At 46.1% G+C, this 20,183-nt stretch overlaps 1 protein-coding gene and 1 pseudogene across 2 annotated transcripts in view; one reads left to right on the forward strand and one right to left on the reverse strand.

Moving 5' to 3' along the window:
- Positions 1-255: 255 nt before the first annotated feature.
- MDN1 (midasin AAA ATPase 1) overlaps positions 256-20,183 on the forward strand; it is a 185,073-nt gene continuing 165,145 nt past the window's right edge. Inside the window, exons 1-5 of one of the 2 annotated variants that reach the window (XM_073022587.1) lie at positions 256-722; positions 12,810-13,036; positions 17,676-17,900; positions 18,262-18,369; positions 18,522-18,714. In XM_073022587.1, coding sequence (XP_072878688.1) covers positions 621-722; positions 12,810-13,036; positions 17,676-17,900; positions 18,262-18,369; positions 18,522-18,714 — 855 coding nt within the window. In that variant the 5' untranslated portion in view covers positions 256-620. The remainder of the gene's footprint in view (positions 723-12,809; positions 13,037-17,675; positions 17,901-18,261; positions 18,370-18,521; positions 18,715-20,183) is intronic. The other variant, XM_038002256.2, reaches the window with a different exon arrangement.
- LOC103240105 (protein PIMREG pseudogene) lies at positions 4,599-5,350 on the reverse strand (annotated as a pseudogene).

Below are 20,183 nucleotides of genomic sequence, written 5' to 3' on the forward strand. Positions count from 1 at the left end.
GCCACCACGCCCGGCTAACTTTTGTATTTTTAGTAGAGAAGGGGGTTTCACCATGTTGCCTAGGCTGGTCTCGAACTGCTAACCTCAAATGATCTGCCCGCCTCGGCCTCCCAAAGTGCTGGGATAAAGACATGCGCCACCGCGCCCGGCTGAGAATCAGCTTTTCTCTCACATTTGATCTTTCCGTGTGTTCAGGCAGAAGGAAGGCACGGTGGGCTGAGAATCACACGCCCCCTCTCTGTCCTCCCCGGCCTAACGCACTCTTCTCTCTGTCCCGCCAAGTGCTGAGTTCGCGAGCCCCCATCACTCATGCATCCAAACCCACTAGATTTTTGCTTCCATTTCCCTCCCGGAAAAGGCGGGCCAGCGAAGACCGGCGTTTCCGCCGCTGAGAGGCCCAGGCCGGGAGGGCGCCGCGTAGCTGTCCCGAGCTGATGACGTCAAACGCCGTGTGCTCACCCACGTGTGGTGCAGCTCTCCCGGTGTCCGCGCTGGAGCGGAGGACGCCTTTCCTGGGGGCGTAGTTGGTGGCTGCTCGGGTACTGGGACCTCGGCGGCTTGGGGACGCTGGCCGCGAAGTAGGGAGCGCAGGTGGCCGCTCCGGGTGAGGGCCGTGGGTCATGGAGCACTTCTTGCTGGAGGTGGCAGCCGCGCCGCTGCGGTTAATCGCAGCCAAGAACGAGAAGAGCCGCAGTGAGTTGGGCAGGTTCTTGGCCAAGCAGGTAAGACGTGAAGTGAGAGGGAAAGCGCCGGACCGACTGGGTCGCCCCACTAGTGAGCTTCCTGCGCTCCCCTGCCGAGACTCGCCGCTTTAAGGGGAGAGTGGTGCGGCCTCCGGTCAAGCTGGTTCCCACCTCTGGGCTGGCGCAGGTCGTGGAGGTTTCCGAGCGTGTTTGAGGCGATTGGAAGGAGTCTTTTGTTTTTATCTGGAAGAGTCTTCCAGTACTCTTCCCATCGCCTCTCACCCCTATGCATGCGCTTTGGCTGCTTGTGGCAGAGGTGGCCTTCCGAAAGGAATATGGTTGGTTTTTCTGACATTGAGGTTGCGTTTCTGCCGTTTTCACAAGTGTACGTATTACAAGTGTGCGTAGTCCAGCCACTCCTGTTAGTTTGGGTGAACCACTGACAAATATTGATTGCATTCCTGCTGTGCGTAAGGAACGGTGTGGCGCTGTGAGAAAGTGGATAAATTCGTTACGATGTCTGCCATGAGGGAAATTTGCATCTATTTTTGGAGACAGTTCGTAAACACTTAAAACAGCTGAAGGAGAAAGCAAGACAGCGAATACTAACTGTAACTGTATGAATTATGAGGTTAACTAGAGTTTTCTGGGAAATGGGTCTTCGGGCTTTTAAGAACCTTCTCATTGACTCCTACCTGAGTTGAAGACTCTTTTTTCTTTTTTTTTGAGACAGAGTCTCGCTCTGTTGCCAGGCTGGAGTGCAGTGGCGCGATCTCGGCTCACTGCACCATCCGTCCTCCGGGTTCAAGCGATTCTCCTGCCTCAGCCTCCCGAGTAGCTGGGATTCCAGGCGCACGCTACCACGCCCAGCTAATTTTTGTATTTTCGGTAGAGACAGGGTTTCACCATGTTGGCCAGGGTGGTCTCGATCTTTTGACCTCGTGATCCGCCCGCCTCGGCCTCCCAAAGTGCTGGGATTACAGGCGTGAGCCACAGAACAGGTGTGTGTGGGCCCAGGTACTTGGGTCCCAGGTGTAGCTAATTAATTTTTTTTTTTTTTTTTGGAGACAGAGTCCCGCTCTGTCGTCCTGACTGGAGTGCAGTGGCCCACCATCTCAGCTCACTGCAACCTCCACCTCCCGGGTTCAAGCGATTCTTCTGTCTCAGCCTCCCGAGCAGCTGGGATTACAAGCGTGCGCCACCATGCCTGGCTAATATTTTGCATTTTTAGTGGAGATAGAGTTTCACTGTGTGGGTCAGGCTGGTCTCAAACTCCTGACCTCAGATGATCCACCCGCCTCAGCCTCCCAAAGTGCTGGGATTACAGGCGCGAGCCGCGATGCCCTTCCCTGAAATATTTTTTTGATGTATCTCCAGTCCAATTATTCTGGGGAGTGGGGCCAATTTTGCTCCCAGGGACAAATCTGGAGACCTTTATGGTTATCACAATTGTTCATTATGGGGGCGCAACTAGTATCTAGTGCATCAAGGCCAGGGATGCCGCCAAGCATTCTGTTATGTATGGGACAACTCCCTACAACAGAGTTATCCGTGGTAAATGGCAGTGGTGCAAAATTAAGAAAGAAATCCTGCCCCAGCCTGGTTGTTTACTCTCTGCTCAGGGCTTGCTATTTCAGCAACACTAAGCTGCCTCCAGTGACTGCAGGTTGTTACCCTCTACTGTTGTTGACTGGAGTCACCTCCCATTGTTAACTTCTGTTGTTATTTATTGTCTCGGTCATTCCTTGCCATTACTTGCCTCATTGACTTTGCATTTCCTTTCCTTAGAAGGCTGCATCTCTCTTCTGTGCCCTGCTCAGTTAACTTGTTTGTTCTAGAAGACTGCTTTTGAAATGGTTTTCCCCAGGAAGACTTTTCTGACTTTACCCTTTCCTCTTCCTCTTAACCTTTGTTTCAACTAACTGATTATCCGTAGTTGATTGAGAGTATGTCCAGAGAAGGGGACTGTGTAGCTCTAGTGTCCAATACAGTGTCTGATATGCAGTAGGCAGTAAATGTTTATTGAACAGATTAATGTACTCACAAATTGTGATACTTTTGTCGATGGAAAGTGTCAAACTCTAAAATATTTTAAGAGATTTATTCTGAGGTAAGTGTGAGTGACCATGGCTCATGACACAGCCCCAGGAGATCCCGAGAACATACGCCCAAGGTGATCGGGCTACCGCTTGGTTTTATACATTTTAGGGAGACCTAAGACATCAATCAGTACATGTAAGACGTACATTGGTTTGGTCTGGAAAGCTGGGACAACTTGAAGGGTGAGAGGGGCGGTCTTCCGAGTCACAGGTGGATTCAAAGATTTGCTGACTGGCAATTGGTTGAGAGTTTATTTAAATCCCTGGAATCAATAGAATGGAGTGTCTGGGTTAAGATAGGGGTGTGGAGGCCAGGTGCAGTGACTCACACCTGTAATCCCAGCACTTTGGAAGACCGAGGCAGATGGGTCACAAGGTCAGGAGATCGAGATCATCCTGGCTAACATGGTGAAACCCCGTCTCTACTAAAAATATAAAAAATTAGCCGGGCGTGGTGGTGGGTGCCTGTAGTCCCAGGTACTCCGGAGGCTGAGGCAGGAGAATGGCGGGAACCTGGGAGGCGGAGCTTGCAGTGAGCCCAGATTGCGCCACTGCACTCCAGCCTGGGCGACAGAGCGAGACTCCCTCTCGGGGGGGAAAAAAGAAAAGATAGAGGTGTGGAGACCAAGGTTCATATTATGCAAATGAAGCCTCCAGGTAACAGGTTTCAGAGAGAATAGATTGCAAATGTTTCTTTAAAAATTTTTTTTTATTATTATTTTTTAAAGTGATAGGATCTTACTCTGTTGTCCAGGCTGGTCTGGAACTCCTGGGCTCAAGTGATCCACCTACCTCAGCCTCCCAAAGTGCTGGGATTATAAGCCTAGCCTGTAAATGTTTTTTTTTTTTTTTCCCCGAAATGTAGTCTCCTTCCCCCCCACCCCCAGAAGGAGACAGAATCTTGCTCTGACACCTAGGCTGGACTGCAGTGATGCGATCGCAACTCACTGCAACCTCTGCCTCCTGGGTTCAGGCAGTTCTCCTGCCTCAGCCTCCCGAGTAGCTGGGATTACAGGCGCCTGCCACTGCACCTGACTAATTTTTGTATTTTTAGTAGAGACGGGTTTTCACCATGTTAGCCAGGCTGGTCTTGAACTCCTGACCTCAGATGATGCACCCGCTTCGGCCTCCCAAAGTGCTGGGATTACGGGCGTGAGCCACTGTGCCCAGCCACAAAACAATCTTTATTATGATAAAGCAGTGTTATCTAGTTTTTATTATAAGAAAGCAATGCTCTCAGGTTTTTTTCTAATAAAATGACAAAGCAGGTTTCTTAAATAATTTACAAAGGGCAGGAATTGCTCTTGAACAGGGCTACCCCTCCTAGCACACCCACAGTGCTCTGCCTTGAGCATATAAATAGGTACCTGTGAGCCCAGGGTTTAAGCCTGGAACTATCTCCTGTGCCTTCCTCCAGAGCCCTGGTAGGGAAAGCAGGGCTGAGAGTGGTGTTCCCAAGAGCCTTGGCACCGGAAACACAGTGGGCGAGTGACTTTGTGGATGACTCCCCAAAAACCAAGCACATGGGTACACAGTTCAGGGCTCTCAAACATCTGATGCCGGCTCTTCACATTGTAGATGAAGCAAATACCAGACTCAAGGTCAAGTATACGATGAATTTCTAAGCCCAAGAGTCCCCTTGGGGGACTCCCCACCTCTGCAAGGTCTCCCTAAGACACTCTCAGGCTGTGGCAGGCAGTCACTGATGGGTCCAGATGTGGCTGCAAGAGGGGGGCTCTGGGCCCCTTGCTACTCAGGTCTTTTTTAGCAGCGGCTCAGGGGTACTGATGACTCCTAGGAGCTTCCACCAGGAAGCTCATGGGGAAGCGCAGACATTCTTGGGTATGAAGCTCTGGTGGTCAGACAGGGCTTGTTTCCTGCAGGGCACTTCCTCAATCATGAATGAGAGTGTCATTTCACCACTCTCTTCCGCCATAATGGCTTCATCCAGCTCTTGGGACAACTTCCGGAGATGCCGAATTCCTGCCCCCCATAGCCTCTAGGTCACTATCATACTCGCTAGGAGAGCAGAGGAGCTCTGTCGAGGAGCAGGGGCTCTGGAAGGCACCCTCCTGCTTCCACTGCCGTAGAGGGTGGGCACGTGAGCCTGTCCAGGTAGAGAGGTGGTGATGCATGGGGGTTCTGTGGCTGAGTGGTCAGGGGCAGCTCTGGACAGCCGAATACTCTTCTGGCGCAGGCTGCAAGTTGGGGAGCCATTGCCCTCCCATTTTTAACCTTTTTTTCCTCCTCCTGGCCTTCACCTGGGTCTCCACCAGCCACTTGGTGCTACTTTGGCAGGACTTCTGGATTCTCTGTGACATGGCTGGGTGCTCTTAGCTGAGCGAGCTGCAGCCTGGAGTCTCTTGCTGCCCTGACTCTGGTTTCTAGGGGTTTCCAGGAGGTGCCTGCCCGGAGGTTGAGGTTGACAGCTCTTAGGGACAGCTTCCTTTGGAACTGTCTGCACAGAGAACCCAGGGCCCTGGCGGAGATCTCCTGATGACTGGCCATAGGCTGCAGCTCCTTGCCGTCCAGCAGCTGCTCCTGGTGCTGGAGAGATCTCCAGCGCATGGAGGCCCTCGCATCCTGCCACGAGAAGCCATCTGTCTGGCCAAGAGTCTTCTCTGCCCACTAGACCTCAACACCCCCAATGTCTGCCTGAAGCCGAGTACTGTAAATGTTAAATGTTTCTTATAAGACTTAAAGAGACAGCTTTTCAGGGCCATTTCAAAATATGTCAAAGCTGTATATTTTGGGCCAGACATGGTGGCTTATGCCTGTTATCACAGCACTGTTGGAGGCTGAGGGGGGAGAATTGTTTGAACCCAGGAGTTTGAGAGCAGCTTGGGAAACATAGCAGAGAGACTCTGTCTCTACCCCCCCCCAAAAAAGGAGGGGGAATTAAAATACTCCTGAAATACTTCTTTCAGGGTTTGCTCTCTGTCATATTGGTATCTTAATTGGTACAAGTCTGTTTTGTCAGTCCTAAGGTCTCTGTTTTAATGTTAATGCTGGTCAGCTGTGCCAGAATTCCAAAAGGAAGAGAGTATAATGAGGCATGTCTGACCACCCATTCCCAGCATGGCGTGAACTAGTGTTTCAGGTTTACTTTAGAACGCTCTTGGCTGAGAGGAGAAGGATTCACCTTCATTCAGTTGGTTGGGGGGCTTATAATTTTATTTTTGGTTTACACTTTCTTTTTTATTTTTTAAGACAGGGTCTGGAGAGCAGTGGCCTTGACATCCTAGGTTCAACTGATCATCTTACTTCAGGACCTTCCCCATCCCCTCCAGTAGCTGGAACTATAAGCATGCCACTGCGTCTGGCTAATTTTTTTTTTTTAATCTTATGAAGAAACAAAGTCTTGCGGTGTTGCCCAGGCTGTTCTCAAACTCCTAGGCTCAAGCAGTCCTCCCACCTTGGCCACCCAAAATGCTGGGATTACAGGCATACTTAACTTATTTTTGGCAGAACATACCTTTAACTTTCAGTGTTTTAAGCAAATGATGACAGTGGTGATGCTTTAATGCTTCCCCTGTCCGAGACAGGGTCTTCCTTTATGGCCCGAGCTAGAGTACGGTGATGCAATCATAGCTCACTTCAGCCTTGACCTCCTGGGCTCAAATGGTCTTCCCACCTCAGCCTTCTGAGTAGCTGGGACAACAGGTGCACAATACCATGCCTGGCTAATTTCCTTTTTTTTTTTTTTTTTTTTTTGAGACCGAGTCTTGCTCTGTCACCCAGGCTGGAGTGCCATGGTGTGATCTTGGCTCACTTCAACCTCTGCCTCCTGGGTTCAAGCAATTCTTCTGCCTCAGCCTCCCAAGTAGCTGGGATTACAGGCACCTGGCACCATGCCCAGCTAATTTTTTGTATTTTTAGTAGAGATGGGGTTTTGCCATGTTGGCCAGGCTGTTTTCGAACTCCTGACCTCATGTGATCCTCCCGCCTCCGCCTCCCGAAGTGCTGGGATTACAGGCATGAGCCGCTGCGCCCAGCTTTGCCTGGCTAATTTCTAAAAAAATTTTGTGGCCAGGCACAGTGGCTCACACCTGTATCAGACTTTGGGAGGCCAAGGTGGGCAGGTCACCTGAGGTTGGTAGTTCGAGACCAGCCTGACCAACATGGAGAAACCCCTTCTCTACTAAAGATACAAAATTAGCCAGGCGTGGTGGTGCATGCTGTAATCCCAGCTACTGGGGTGGCTGAGGTAGGAGAATCTCTTGAACCCAGGAGGCAGAGGTTGTGGTGAGCCGAGATTGCGCCATTGCACTCCAGCCTGGGCAGCAACAACGAAACTCCATCTCAAAAAAAAAAAATTTTAGTAGAGATGGGGAGTCTTACTATGTTGCCCAGGCTGGTCTTGAACTCCTGGGCTCAAGCCATGCTCCCACCTTGGCCTACCAAAGTGTTGGGATTGCAGGTGTGAGCCACTGCACCCAGCCTAATTGCTTAGGTTTTATAGAGTAGTTTAGGAATTGTTTCTCTTTAGCTGAAAATACACATTTCAACTGATACATGTAATTATAAATAATAACACTGAGGTAGAAAAACCTGCCTTATCCTTTTAATTAACTGCTTTGAGAAGGGCTAACTGATCAGTTAGCAGTTGAATATGACCATATAGTAGTTTCATTACTCAAAACAGTAAAAAGCTCAATAAGTTAAGCATACAGACATACAAATATGAAGAGTGCTTTTTTCCGCTTCTATTTTTGTTGGCTAGTTGTTGGGGAATTGATGAATTTTGTTATATCTAAGGAACGAAATTGTTTGGTATTTTTGTTGGGAAGAGAAGAGCTGAGCCACCTTAAAAATGTTTTTTCTTGGCCAGGCATGGTGGCTGAGCTCAGACAATCCACCTGCCTCGGCCTCCCAAAGTGCTAGGATTACAGGCATAAGTAACCACACCCGACCGATAAAAATGTTTTTTCTTGGCTGGGCGCGGTGGCTCACGCCTGTAACCCCAGCACTTTGAGAGGCCAAGGTGGGTGAGTCACGGGGTCAGGAGTTCGAGACCAGCCTGGCCAACATAGTGAAACTCCATCTCTCTGAAAATACAAAAATTAGCTGGGCGTGGTGGTGCGTGCCTGTAATCCCAGCTACTCAGGAGGCTGAGGCAGGAGAATTGCTTGAACCCGGGAGGCGGAGGTTGCAGTGAGCTGAGATCAGGCCACTGTACTCCAGCCTAGGCAACAGAGTAAGACTCCATCTCAGAAAAAAAAAAAAAAAATTTCTTGTATTTGTTAAGTAATCAGTATTCTTCAGCTTTCCTCATACTTGCTTGTATCCCAGCCACCTAAATAAAACCCATTTAAGCTTCACAGAATATTAACAGAAGTGAGAAAATACAGAGGTGTAGCCAGAAGGAATGCAGTCCTTTCCGTTTTCCAGTGGGTCCCAGTCTCCCAAGGAGAAAGGCAGGATTTCCTAAGAATGTTTCAGGAGTAATCACAGGTTTAAGAAGTAAATCCTGGCTGGTCGCAGTGGCTCACACCTATAATCGCAGCACTTTAGGAGGCCGAGGTGGGCGGATCACGAGGTCAAGATACTGAGACCATCCTGGCCAACATGGTGAAATCCCGTCTCTACTAAAAATACAAAAATTAGCTGGGCGTGGTGGCACACTCCTGTAGCCCAAGCTACTTGGGAGACTGAGGTAGGAGAATCGGTTGAACCTGGGAGGGAGGCGGAGGTTGTAGTGAACCGACATCATACCACTGCTCTCCAGCCTGGCGACAGAGTGAGACTCTATCTCAAAAAAAAAAAAAAAAAAAAAAAAAGTAAATCCTTTAGCATTCATTGTTCTGTTTTTATTTCCTACAATAGCAAGCCAGCTGACATGGTCACAGATGCTTTGACTAGCAAGGCCCCTGGGCTTACAGAAGGAGAAGGCTGATTATGTAGTTTTCCTATAACTCCCACCCATCCCCCAGATACTCACAGGTATCCTAGCCTAGCTGGTCCCTTTTCTTGCAGGCCTGGCATTTACCCTTTCACGGGTTTTAGCACAACATTTATTATTTTTTTAAAACTGCATTAACTAGTAGTATTCATGCAGAATACTTGGAAAATTCAGGAAAGCACCACCAGTGTTGTGGGTTAAATTGTGTCTGCCGAAAAAATATGTAGAAGTTCTAGCCTGTAATACCTGAATATGACCCTATTTGGAAATGAGGTCTTTGCAGATGTAATAAAGTCAAGATGAGATAATTAGATAGGGCCTTAATCCAATGTGACTGTTTCTCTTTCGCCCAGGCTAGAGTGCAGTGGTGCAATTGCGGCTCATTGCATCCTCCGCCTCTTTGGTTCTGGTGATTCTCCTGCCTCAGCAGCTGGGATTACAGGCGTGTGCCACCATGCGCAGCTAATTTTTGTATTTTTAGTAGAGACGGGGTTTCACTATATTGGCCAGGCTGGTCTCGAACTCCCGTCCTCAAGTGATCTGCCCACCTCAGCCTCCTAGAGTGCTGGAATTATAGCCGTGAGCCACCACGTCCAGCCCAGTATGACTGTTCTTATAAAAAGAGGAGAGAAAGACATAAAGGGAAGATGGCCATATGACGATGACAGAAATACATATTGGAGTAATAAAGCTGCAAGACAAGGAACAGCAGGGATTGATGATGACAACCAGAAGCTAGGAAGAGCCAAGGAGGAATTCTCCCCTATAGGTTTCGAAGGAATGTGGCCTTGCTGACACCCTGATCTTGGACTTCCAGACTTTAGAATTGTGAGACAATAGATTTGTATGTTTTTGTTTCTTGTTTTGTTTTGTTTTGAGACAAAGTGAGTCTCACTCTGTTGCCCAGGCTGGAGTACGATGGCATGATCTCGGTTCACTGCACCCTCTGCCTCCCGGGTTCAAGTGATTCTCCTGTCTCAGCCTCCCTAGTAGCGGGGACTACAGGCACCCACCACCATGCCCGGCTAATTTTTGTATTTTTAGTAGAGACAGAGTTTCACCATATTGCTCAGGCTGGTCTCGAACTCCTGACCTCAGGTGACCCACCCACCTCAGCCTCCCAAAGTGCTGGGATTACAGGCGTGAGCCACTGTACCTGGCCTTGTTTTTTTTTTTTTAAGTCAGTTTGTGGTATTTTGTTATCACAGCTCTAAGAAACTAATACATGTAAGAAAAATATTCAGTCAGGGACTGCCCATATTAATGTTTTGATATATAATCTACCAAACTTAATTTTTTTTTTTTTTAATGAAACAGTTTCACTCTGTTGCCTAGGCTGGGATATAGTGGTACGATCATGGCTCACTGCAGCCTCTACCTTCCAGGCTCAGGTGATTTCCCCCAACTCTAGCCTCATGAGTAGCAGGGACTACAGGTACACACCACCAAGCCTGGCTAATTTTTTATTTTATTTTTATTTTTAAATTAAATTTAATTTAATTTAATTTTTTTGAGAGGGAGTCTTGCTCTGGCACCTAGGCTTGAGTGCAGTGTTACGATCTTGACTCACTGCCCCCTCTGCTTCCTGGGTTCAAGTGATTCTCCTGCCTCAGCCTCCCGAGTAGCTGGGACTACAGGTATGTGCCATAATGCCCAGCTAATTTTTGTACCTTTAGTAGAGATGGTGTTTCACTATGTTGGTCAGGTTGGTTTTGAACTCCTGACCTCAAGTGATCCACCCTCCTTGGCCTCCCAAAATTCTGGGATTATAGGAGTGAGCCACTGCACCCAGCCACGCCTGGCTAACTTTTGTATTTTTTTTTGTAGAAATGTGGTTCTGCCATGTTGCCTAGGCTGGTATCAAACTCCTGGGCTCAAGTGATCTGCCTGCCTTGGCCTCCCAAAGTGCTGAGACTACAGGTGTGAGCCACTATGTTCAGTCTTGTATACATAGTCTTTATAAATCTAGGAAGATAAAATACAAAGGTTTAAATATATATGAAGTTTAGTGCTGTAACAGGAAAGAGTAAAATATACATACTACTTTTGTTCGTGATAGAGTAACTGGTACTGGATTAACCCTGTTGCCAAAACAACTAGAAAAACAGGAAAAAAATCCATATGAAAAACTTTCAAACATTGGATGAAAGGTAGCATAGGATTGGGATTCCTAAAAATGGGAAACAAGGTGAGCCCTGGAATGATTCCGGCTGTCTACCTGGAATCACTTACAGAAGGACTGACTCAGAGGAGGAACGAAGTTCAGCAGTGGTGGTCCTACTGAGCTGAGAAGACAGAGCTCGGAGTTGGGGCAGTAGTTGGAATATGCTGGGAAGGGTGTTATAGTAGAGGGAACAGCTCTAGAAATATGGGGTCTGGTGAGTACTGGCTGAATGTAAAGCTGTGTTTTCTTAGGGAAATTTTGTGAGCTATGCAAAGAATAACTACTGGAGTTTTTGTGTGTAGGAGATGTTCAACTCCTACTAGTTGGAGTGGAAAGACCAAGTTGAATACGGGCATAATTAGGCGTGGAACCCAGAAGGGCCACATTCTAGGGCTAAATCAGCCCTCAGAGGCCTTACTAGACCAATACTAAGAAAACTTAAAAACAAATCTTGAAAGGATCAAGCTGACCTACAAGCTGATTAATTGCCTGCTAGAACAAAGGAAGAGAGCAAAATCTAGACACATATCTACAACGTTCAGCGTCTGATTAAAAAAGTACTAGATACAGGAAAAGGAAAATGGTGGCTCATTACCAGGAGAAAAGTCAGTCACTATAACAGACCCCAAAATAATAAAGATATTTAAATTAATAAACAAGGACTTAAAAAAGTGATTATACAATGATGATATGAATGTTCGGAAAAAGAAAAAAGTGATTATAGGCTGGGCCAAGAGGAACCACTTCAGGCCAGGAGTTTATGATCAGTTTGAGCCTGGGCAACAAAGTGAGACCCCATCACTCTCAAAAACATGAAAAAAAAGTAATTGTATGTGCAGGGACTTGAAGGGAAATGTTAAACATAATGAGAGGAATTTAAGCTATGAAAAAAACCAAGTGAAACCAAAAAATACAATCTTAGCAATGAATATTTTACTGGATAGGCCTTGTCGAAGATTAGACATTTCACAAGAAAAGAACATTGAATTACAAGATACGGCAATATAAATTATCTAGGCTTAAACAGACAGGTTGGGAAAACGCCGGAATAAAAATGCTTCAGTGATCTGTGAGGCATTATCAACTAGTCTACTGTATGTGAATTGGAGTTACAGGAGGAGGGAGAGAAGAGAAACAGTAGAAATATAAAAAGATAATCTCAAAATTTCTAAAGTTGATGGAAAATAATTCATAGATCCCAAAAACTCGTCATGTTAAATCTGATAAACACAAAACCACACCAAGCCACATCCTAATCAAGTTGCTAAGAAATAAGTAATAAACAACATCTTAAAAATCGCCAGAAGACACTTTACTTGTAGAGGAGCAAAGATAAAAGTGACTGTTGGTTTCTTAACAAACAACACAATGAAACATCTTTCAAATGCTGAGAAAAACTGTAAACCCCCTTGTGTGGTGGTGCATACCTGTAACCCCAGCACTTTGGGGGCTGAGGTAGGTGGATCTCTTGAGCCCAGGAGTTCAAGACCAATCTGGGCAATGTGGTGAAACCCTGACTCTACTAAAAATACGGAAATTAGCCAGGCATGGTTGTGCGTGCCTGTAGACCCAGCTACTTGGGAAGTTAAGGCGAGAGGATCACTTGAGTCTGGGAAGTCGAGGCTGCAGTGAGCTGATACCGAAATACTGCAGCCTGGGTGATGGAAACCCTGTCTCCAAAAATAAAAATAAATTTTATTTTTAGAGACAGAGTCTCATTCTATGGTGAAAACCCCGTCTCTACTAAAAAAAAAAAAAAAAATACAAAACTTAGCCTGATGTGGTAGGTGCCTGTAATCCCAGCTACTCATGGGAGGCTAAGGCCTGAGAATCGCTTGAACCTGGGAGGCGGAGGTTGCAGTGAGCCGAAATCGCGCCACTGCACTCCAGCCTGGGAGATGGAGCAGGACTCTGTCTCCAAAAAAAAAAAAATGAAAGATGTTTTGTTTTGCCTTTTTCAGGTGTGGACATCTCAAGATCGCCAGTGTGTCCTGAGTACCTTAGCACAGTTGCTCTTGGATAAGGACTGTACTGTGCTGGTTGGTCACCAGCTTCGCCCTCTCCTTTTGGATTTGCTGGAAAGGAATGCGGAAGCCATTAAAGCTGGAGGCCAAATCAACCATGATCTGCATGAACGGCTCTGTGTGTCGATGAGCAAACTCGTCGGTAACCATCCTGATGTCCTCCCGTGAGTAGCAATTTTATTATGCACATTTCTCCTTGAGGTGATAGAACCTGCTGTCTCCTGGGATGTAAGGGAGTCTGAGCTGAAAAGGGAAAACAAATACAGAAAGGAGAGAGATAAATAGTATTGTTTTATAAAAAGAGTCACAGCAGAATCCATTTATCCAGCTCAGTTTAGTGAGCATTTACTAGTTTTCTCTTAAATCTCTTTCCCTGGAGACACACACATGGCAAGAGAAAGAATCCAGAGTTCACTGTCTGTCATCAATTGCATCTTTAAAAATAGTAATAGATCCAGCAATCTCACTTTTGGGTATTCCCCCCAAAAATCTGAAAACAGTATGTCGAAGGGATGTCTGCAATCCCATGTTCATTGCACCACTATGCACAACAGTCAAGATACAGAATCAACCTATGTTTCCAACAACAGATGAATAAAGAAAATGTTGTATATATACATATATAAACAATAGAATCCTATGGAAACTTATTCAACTTGAAAAAAGAAATAAATTTTGTCATTTGCTATGACATAAATAGAACCAGAGAATATTATGCTAAGCGAAACAAGCCAGGCACAGAAAGACAAGTATCGCACGTTCTCACTTATATGTGAAATCTAAAACAACAGAACTCAAAGAAGCAGCCAGCAGAATGGTAGTCAGCAGAGGCTGGAGAGTTAGGGAGTATAGAGTAAGGAAAGTATAAAGCCTTGGCCGGGCGCAGTGGCTCACGCCTGTAATCCCAACACTTTGGGAGGCTGAGGCGGGCAGATTACGAGGTCAGGAGATCGAGACCATCCTGGCTAACCCGGTGAAACCCTGTCTCTACTAAAAAAAACACAAAAAAAACTAGCCGGGTGAGGTGGCGGGCACCTGTAGTCCCAGCTACTCGGGAGGCTGAGGCAGGAGAATGGCGGGAACCCGGGAGGCGGAGCTTGCAGTGAGCTGAGATCTGGCCACTGCACTCCAGCCTGGACGACAAAGCAAGACTCCATCTCAAAAAAAAAAAAAAATTAATCATACATTTGCTTCACTTTTTTTTTGAGACGGAGTTTCGCTCTTATTGCCTGGGCCGGAGTGTAATGGCACCATCTAGGCTCCTGCAACCTCCGCCTCCCAGGTTCAAGTGATTCTCCTGCCTCAGCCTCCCAAGTAGGTGGGATCACCACCACACATGGCTAATTTTGTTTTCTTAGTAGAGATGAGGTTTCTCCATGTTGGTCAGACTGGTCTCGAACTCCCAACCTCAGGTGATCCACCTGTCTTGGCCTCTTAAAGTGCTGGGATTACAGGCATGAGCCGCTGCACCCAGCCTACTTCACTTTTTAACTTGACTTTCTAGTAAATCTTCCTTTTTTTTTTTTTTTTGAGATGGAGTCTCTCTCTGTCGCCCAGGCTGGAGTGCAGTGGTGCTATCTTGGCTCACTGCAAGCTCCGCCTCCTGGGTTCATGTCATCCTCCTGCCTCAGTCTCCCGAGTAGCTGGGACTACAGGCACCTGCCATCACACCCAGCTAATTTTTTTTTTGTATTTTTAGTAGAGACGGAGTTTCACCATGTTAGCCAGGATGGTCTCGATCTCCTGACCTCATGATCCACCTGCCTCAGCCTCCCAAAGTGCTGGGATTACAGGCGTGAGCCACCATGCCCGGCCGACTTTCTAGTAAATCTTTAGCTTCTCTGCTTTTGGGTGGTGTGTAGGGAGATCCTCTTTTACTTGGATTAAGAGCATCATTCATTAATGAGCATCTCATATTGGCAGTAGGCCTTAGACTTAGTATTGATGCTGCCTTCTGTTTTGTCATTTTTAATTCAAACCCACCTCTGTAATAGCCACCACTGAAGGCAGATTTTGGTAGACTTTGAAAAACTTGAGGTTTTACTTGAGGTTCCATATGCTTCATGGCTTGCAAAACATAATGGCCTACGAATCCCATGGCAGCAAATCAGTCCAACTGCTACTACTATACTGGCCACAGCTCTAGCTGGGTTCCCCTGCCTCTACTAGGAACGTGAATCATCCCAGCCCAGAGGTTGCGGCCAACAACCACGTACCTTTATCAGGGAACAACACAGCCACCGACCACAGTCCATTTTTGAACATTTGTACACAATTTTTTAAGATAGAATTTTTTTTTTTAAGGTGGAGTCTCGCTCTGTCGCCAGGCTGGAGTGTAGTGGCGTGATCTTGGCTCACTGCAACCTCTGCCTCCCTCCCGGGTTCAAGCGATTCTCCTGCCTCAGCCTCCCAGTTAGCTAGGACTACAGGCATGTACCACCACACCCAGCTAATTTTTGTATTTTTAGGAGAGACGGGGTTTTACCACATTGGCCAGGATGGTCTCGATCTCTTGACCTTGTGATCCGCCTGCCTTGGCCTCCCAAAGTGCTGGGATTACAGGCGTGAGCCACCTCGCCCGACCAGAAAATTTTTTTGTTGTTGTTGAGATGGAATTTCACTCTCATTGCCCATGCTGGAGTGCAATGGTGCCATCTCAGCTCATCGCAACCTTCGCCTCCCAGGTCGAAGTGATTCTTCTGCCTCAGTCTCCCGAGTAGCTGGGATTACAGGCTGGCGTCACCACGCCTGGCTAATTTTGTATTTTTAGTAGACATGGGGTTTCTCCATGTCGGTCAGGCTGGTCTCGAACTCCTGACCTCAGGTGATCCACCTGCCTTAGCCTCCCAAAGTGCTGGGATTACAGGTGTGAGCCACTGCGCCCAGCCCAGAAATTTTTATAAAATTAAAAACAAACATTTAATGCATGCTAATTATTTTTATTTTTTAATACTTAATTTGGAGCCATTTTAGGCTCACAGCAAATTGAAAGGAAGGTACAGAGATTTCCCATATACACACTGTACCCACACACACATGCATAGCCTCCCCATTATCAGCATCTCCCATCAGACTTGTGCATTTTTTACAATTGATGAGCCTACTGGAAGTCTACCCGATTACAGTAAGGTTCATTAGGATTAGTGTTAATTATTCTTTCAGTGTTTGGTAGAATTCCCTAGTGTACTCACCAAGCTTTTCTCCAGTGCAGTCTAGGCTTTTCTTTGATGGGAGGTTTTTGATTACTGACTAAATCTGCTTACTAATTACTTAATGATCTGTACATATTTTCCAGTTCTTTATAATGTTCGAAGTTTTTTTTGAGACAGAGTTTTACTCTTGTCGCCCAGGCTGGAGTGCAATGGCATGATCTCGGCTCACTGTAACCTCCGTCTCAGGCTCAAGTGATTCTCCTGCCTCAGCCTCCTGAGTAGCTGGGATTACAGGCATGCACCACCACACCCGGCTAATTTTGTGTTTTTAGTAGAGATGGAGTTTTACCATGTTGGCCAGGCAGGTCTCGAACTCCTTACCTAAAGTGATCCTCCCACCTCAGCCTCCCAAAGTGCTGAGATTTCAGGTGTGAGCCACTGTGCCTGGCCTTGTTCAAAGTTTTAATAATATTTTTTATTTCCATGGCATTGATTATATAATATAATGTCCCCTCTTGTGTCGCCCAGGCTTGAGTGCAGTGGTGTGATCTCACCTCACTGCAACCTCCGCTTCCCGGGTTCAGGCGATTCTCCTGCTTCAATGTCCCAAATAGCTGGGATTACAGGCATGCGCCACCACCACGCCCGGCTAATTCTGTGTTTTTAGTATACACGGGTTTCACCATATTGGTCCAGCTGTCTAGAACTCCTGACCTCAGGTGATCCACCCACCTCAGCCTCCCAAAGTGCTGGAATTACAGGTGTGAGCCACCACACCCAGTCCCGTCTTTTATTTCTGATTTTAGTTCATTCGAATCTTTTTTATCTTAGTTAATCTAGCAAAGGGTTTGCAGTTCATTTACTTATTTTGAGACAAGGTCTTGCTCTGTCATCCAGGCTGGAATGCAGTGGCACCTTCATAGTTCATTGTAACCTTGAACCTGGCAAATGATCTTCCAGCTTCAGGCTCCTGAATAGGCTTCAGGCTCCACTATACCCCGCTAATTTTTTTTATGTTTTTCGTAGGAATGAGGTCTCACTATGTTGCCCAGGCTTGTCCTCTTCATTCATTAAGGTGTAACTTAAGCATCTCTTCTTGATTCTCCCCAGATTCAGTTGACTCTTGTGTGTGTATGTCTCTTAGTGTTTCTAAAAGTGGCTGTCTTCCTTACTAGGCAGCAAACTCCTCAAGAAAAGTATCTCTTTGGTTTTGAATCCCAGTTGTTAACATGGTATTTGGCTCATAGAACTGAATAAACGTTTGTTGGAAATGAGTGCCTTTTCGGTTGTAAACACTTTAAGTACCCCCTACTTTTGTAGGTAATTACTTTAGATTTTTGTATCCTCTTAGTCAGAATTATGCTGTTGTCCTGGTTCCTGAAATTGAACAGGATACAATTTTAGGACTAGGTAGCTTCAGCATTCATTCCCCTACTTTTTCAGACCTTTGGGAGTTCTGTTCTGTGGTTTGGTCAGAGTAGAGAGATGTGTTCTATGATATTCCCAGCAATCAATGAAAATATAGATACTCCTTGTTGAAAATAGCTTAAATTGAAAATGCATTTAATACTCTGATAAACCTATTAAAAAGCAGAAAAATTAAGTCCAACCATTGTTAAGTTGGGGATGTCTGTATTCTTTGTGTTTGAAGGTTTGCCCTGAGGTATTTCAAGGACACATCCCCAGTCTTTCAAAGACTATTCCTGGAGAGTTCAGATGCTAATCCAGTCCGCTATGGACGTAGGAGGATGAAGCTCCGGGACCTAATGGAAGCAGCCTACAAGTTTCTGCAGCAGGAGCAGTCTGTGTTCCGGGAGCTCTGGGACTGGAGTGTGTGTGTCCCTCTCCTCAGAAGCCATGACACCTTGGTTCGCTGGTGCGTAGCTGTTTTTTTTGCACTTCTAGTGTGGGGATGGTACAGGGCACGTGTGGAGTTGTGTGTGTCTCAAGGGAAAGGAAACCATTTAAACTTCGTTAATTTTGTTCTTGTGGCTTTTGGGGTTTTACTTTCTTTAATCATGTGTCATTGCAGAGGAAAATGAGATGATATGAATGGAGTCTCACCTTTTTCATGTTCCATCAAGTAAATCCATTGTGCCTGATTTGTATTTTCTGTTCTTAATTGTGTTGTAATAATTGAGATTTCCTTTTCTAGTGTTCAGTTGGCTAGTGAATTTTATTTATTCTTTATAATTAACTGTAGAAAAACTGAATTTACATACTTTCTTTTTCCCTAGGTATACAGCCAATTGTCTTGCTTTGGTCACCTGTATGAATGAAGAGCACAAGTTGTCATTTCTTAAGAAGATATTTAATAGTGATGAATTGATCCATTTCAGGTTGAGGTAAGCAGGAACCTTCGTGGAGGTATTGCTATAGCATTTCTTTATTTTTTATTTTTTGTTTTTTCTTGGGGCGACAGGCCAGAGGTGACTGCAGGTCTTGCTGTCGCACTTCTGAGTGATAAGGTAATTGATGAGACTCTCCTTTCTCTTAGGTTGTTAGAAGAGGCCCAGTTGCAGGATTTGGAGAAGGCCTTGGTTTTGGCTAATCCAGAAGCCTCCCTTTGGTGTAAGGAGAAGGAGCTGCAGTACTTACAGGGACACCTTGTTTCGTCTGACCTCTCCCCTAGGGTTACAGCTGTTTGTGGTGTGGTACTGCCTGGGCAGCCGCCAGCCCCTGGAGAGCTGGTATGTTGGTATCAGTAGGGGATGTGTCCCCTTCCCCCTACTAAACACTGAGCGTGCTCTGTCTTTGGCTGGGCTCTATGTACCAGGTGTGAGCTAAATTAATTTGTTAAATTGCTACTCCATTTTTGGAAGTATTCAGGGAGAAATTAAAAAGAAATTAATCTTGGGCTTTTCCCCTGATATTCCCACTGTTCCTGTTTTTATTTTTTGTTAATTTTTTAAATTATAGAGACGGGGTCTCACTATGTTATCTGTGCCAGTCTGGAACCCCTGGCCTCAAGGGATCATGCCACCTCAGCCTCCCAAAGTGTTGGGATTACAGGCGTGAGCCACTGCACTCAGCCTGTCCCTGTTTAATATGACATTAGAAACTAATGATGCCTATGTGATGCCTTTAACTTGAGCAGAGCTCATCCATATATTTTCTTGTTTGCTTAATGCAAAAACTGTGAAGTTCTGTAGCACATTAGGATCCTATGTTGATGTAATTCAAAGCCAGAATTACTTGCTGGAGACCTTTGGACTGCTCTGTGGCAAAGACAGGCCTAGGTCTAGAGAGAATTCCCAGCAGCCTCTTCTTTCAGAACTATCTCATTGTGTGAGAGTCCAGTAGCTAGTGAACGTCCTCTCTGCCATATGCAACAAGCTTCTTTCCACGAATGGCTTGAGACCAGAGACCATACTTGAACAGGCTTATAGATCATAAATCTGGCACTATTGGGAACCAGTCTCTTTTTTCCATAGCAGTCTTCAGTCAGTTGTCACTTTGTCTGATGGTCTGGAGTGCAAGTGCAGTGACATAACCTCGGCTCACTGCAACCTCCACCTCCCAGGTTCAAGTGATTCTTCTGCCTCAGCCTCCCGAGTAGCTGGGATTACAGGTGCCCCCCACCACGCCTGGCTAATTTTTTGTATTTTTAGTTGAGACAGAATTTCACTCTGTTGGCCAGCCTGGTCTCGAACGCCTGACCTGGTGATCCACCTGCCTCAGACTGCCAAAGTGCTGAGATTACAGGTGTGAGCCACTGCGCCCAGCCCACCCACTTTTCTTCTTGGAATAAGTTCTGGGTCATTTCTTGAAGCATCAGTTGGGTTCTGGTCAGTAGTATTAAAAAAAAATAGTGTAATATACATATAGGAAAATGCACATTGTCATAAGTGTAGTCAGTGATTATTCATAAACTTCATATAAATAACACCAAACACCCAGTACTTCCAAAGCGCTTTGTGTTTTTTTCTAGTTGTGAAGACCTGTCCCCTTCCCCACTCCCTCTTTATCCTGTAACCAGTATCCCATGTATCCTGTAACCAGTATCCCAACCTAGATTATGTTTAGGGCATTGGGATTTTAACATAGGGAAGGATTCTGGTTAGAATGGCCCTGCTGTTGGTTAGCATTGGGGACCCTGGGGCCGAAGTGCAGGGTAGAGTTGCGCCTGCCTGCTAAATTTTTGAGAGGGACAGCCCTG

The sequence above is a fragment of the Chlorocebus sabaeus genome, chromosome 13 (genome assembly GCF_047675955.1).
Source record: "Chlorocebus sabaeus isolate Y175 chromosome 13, mChlSab1.0.hap1, whole genome shotgun sequence".
In the NCBI taxonomy this organism is placed as follows: Eukaryota; Metazoa; Chordata; class Mammalia; order Primates; family Cercopithecidae; genus Chlorocebus; species Chlorocebus sabaeus.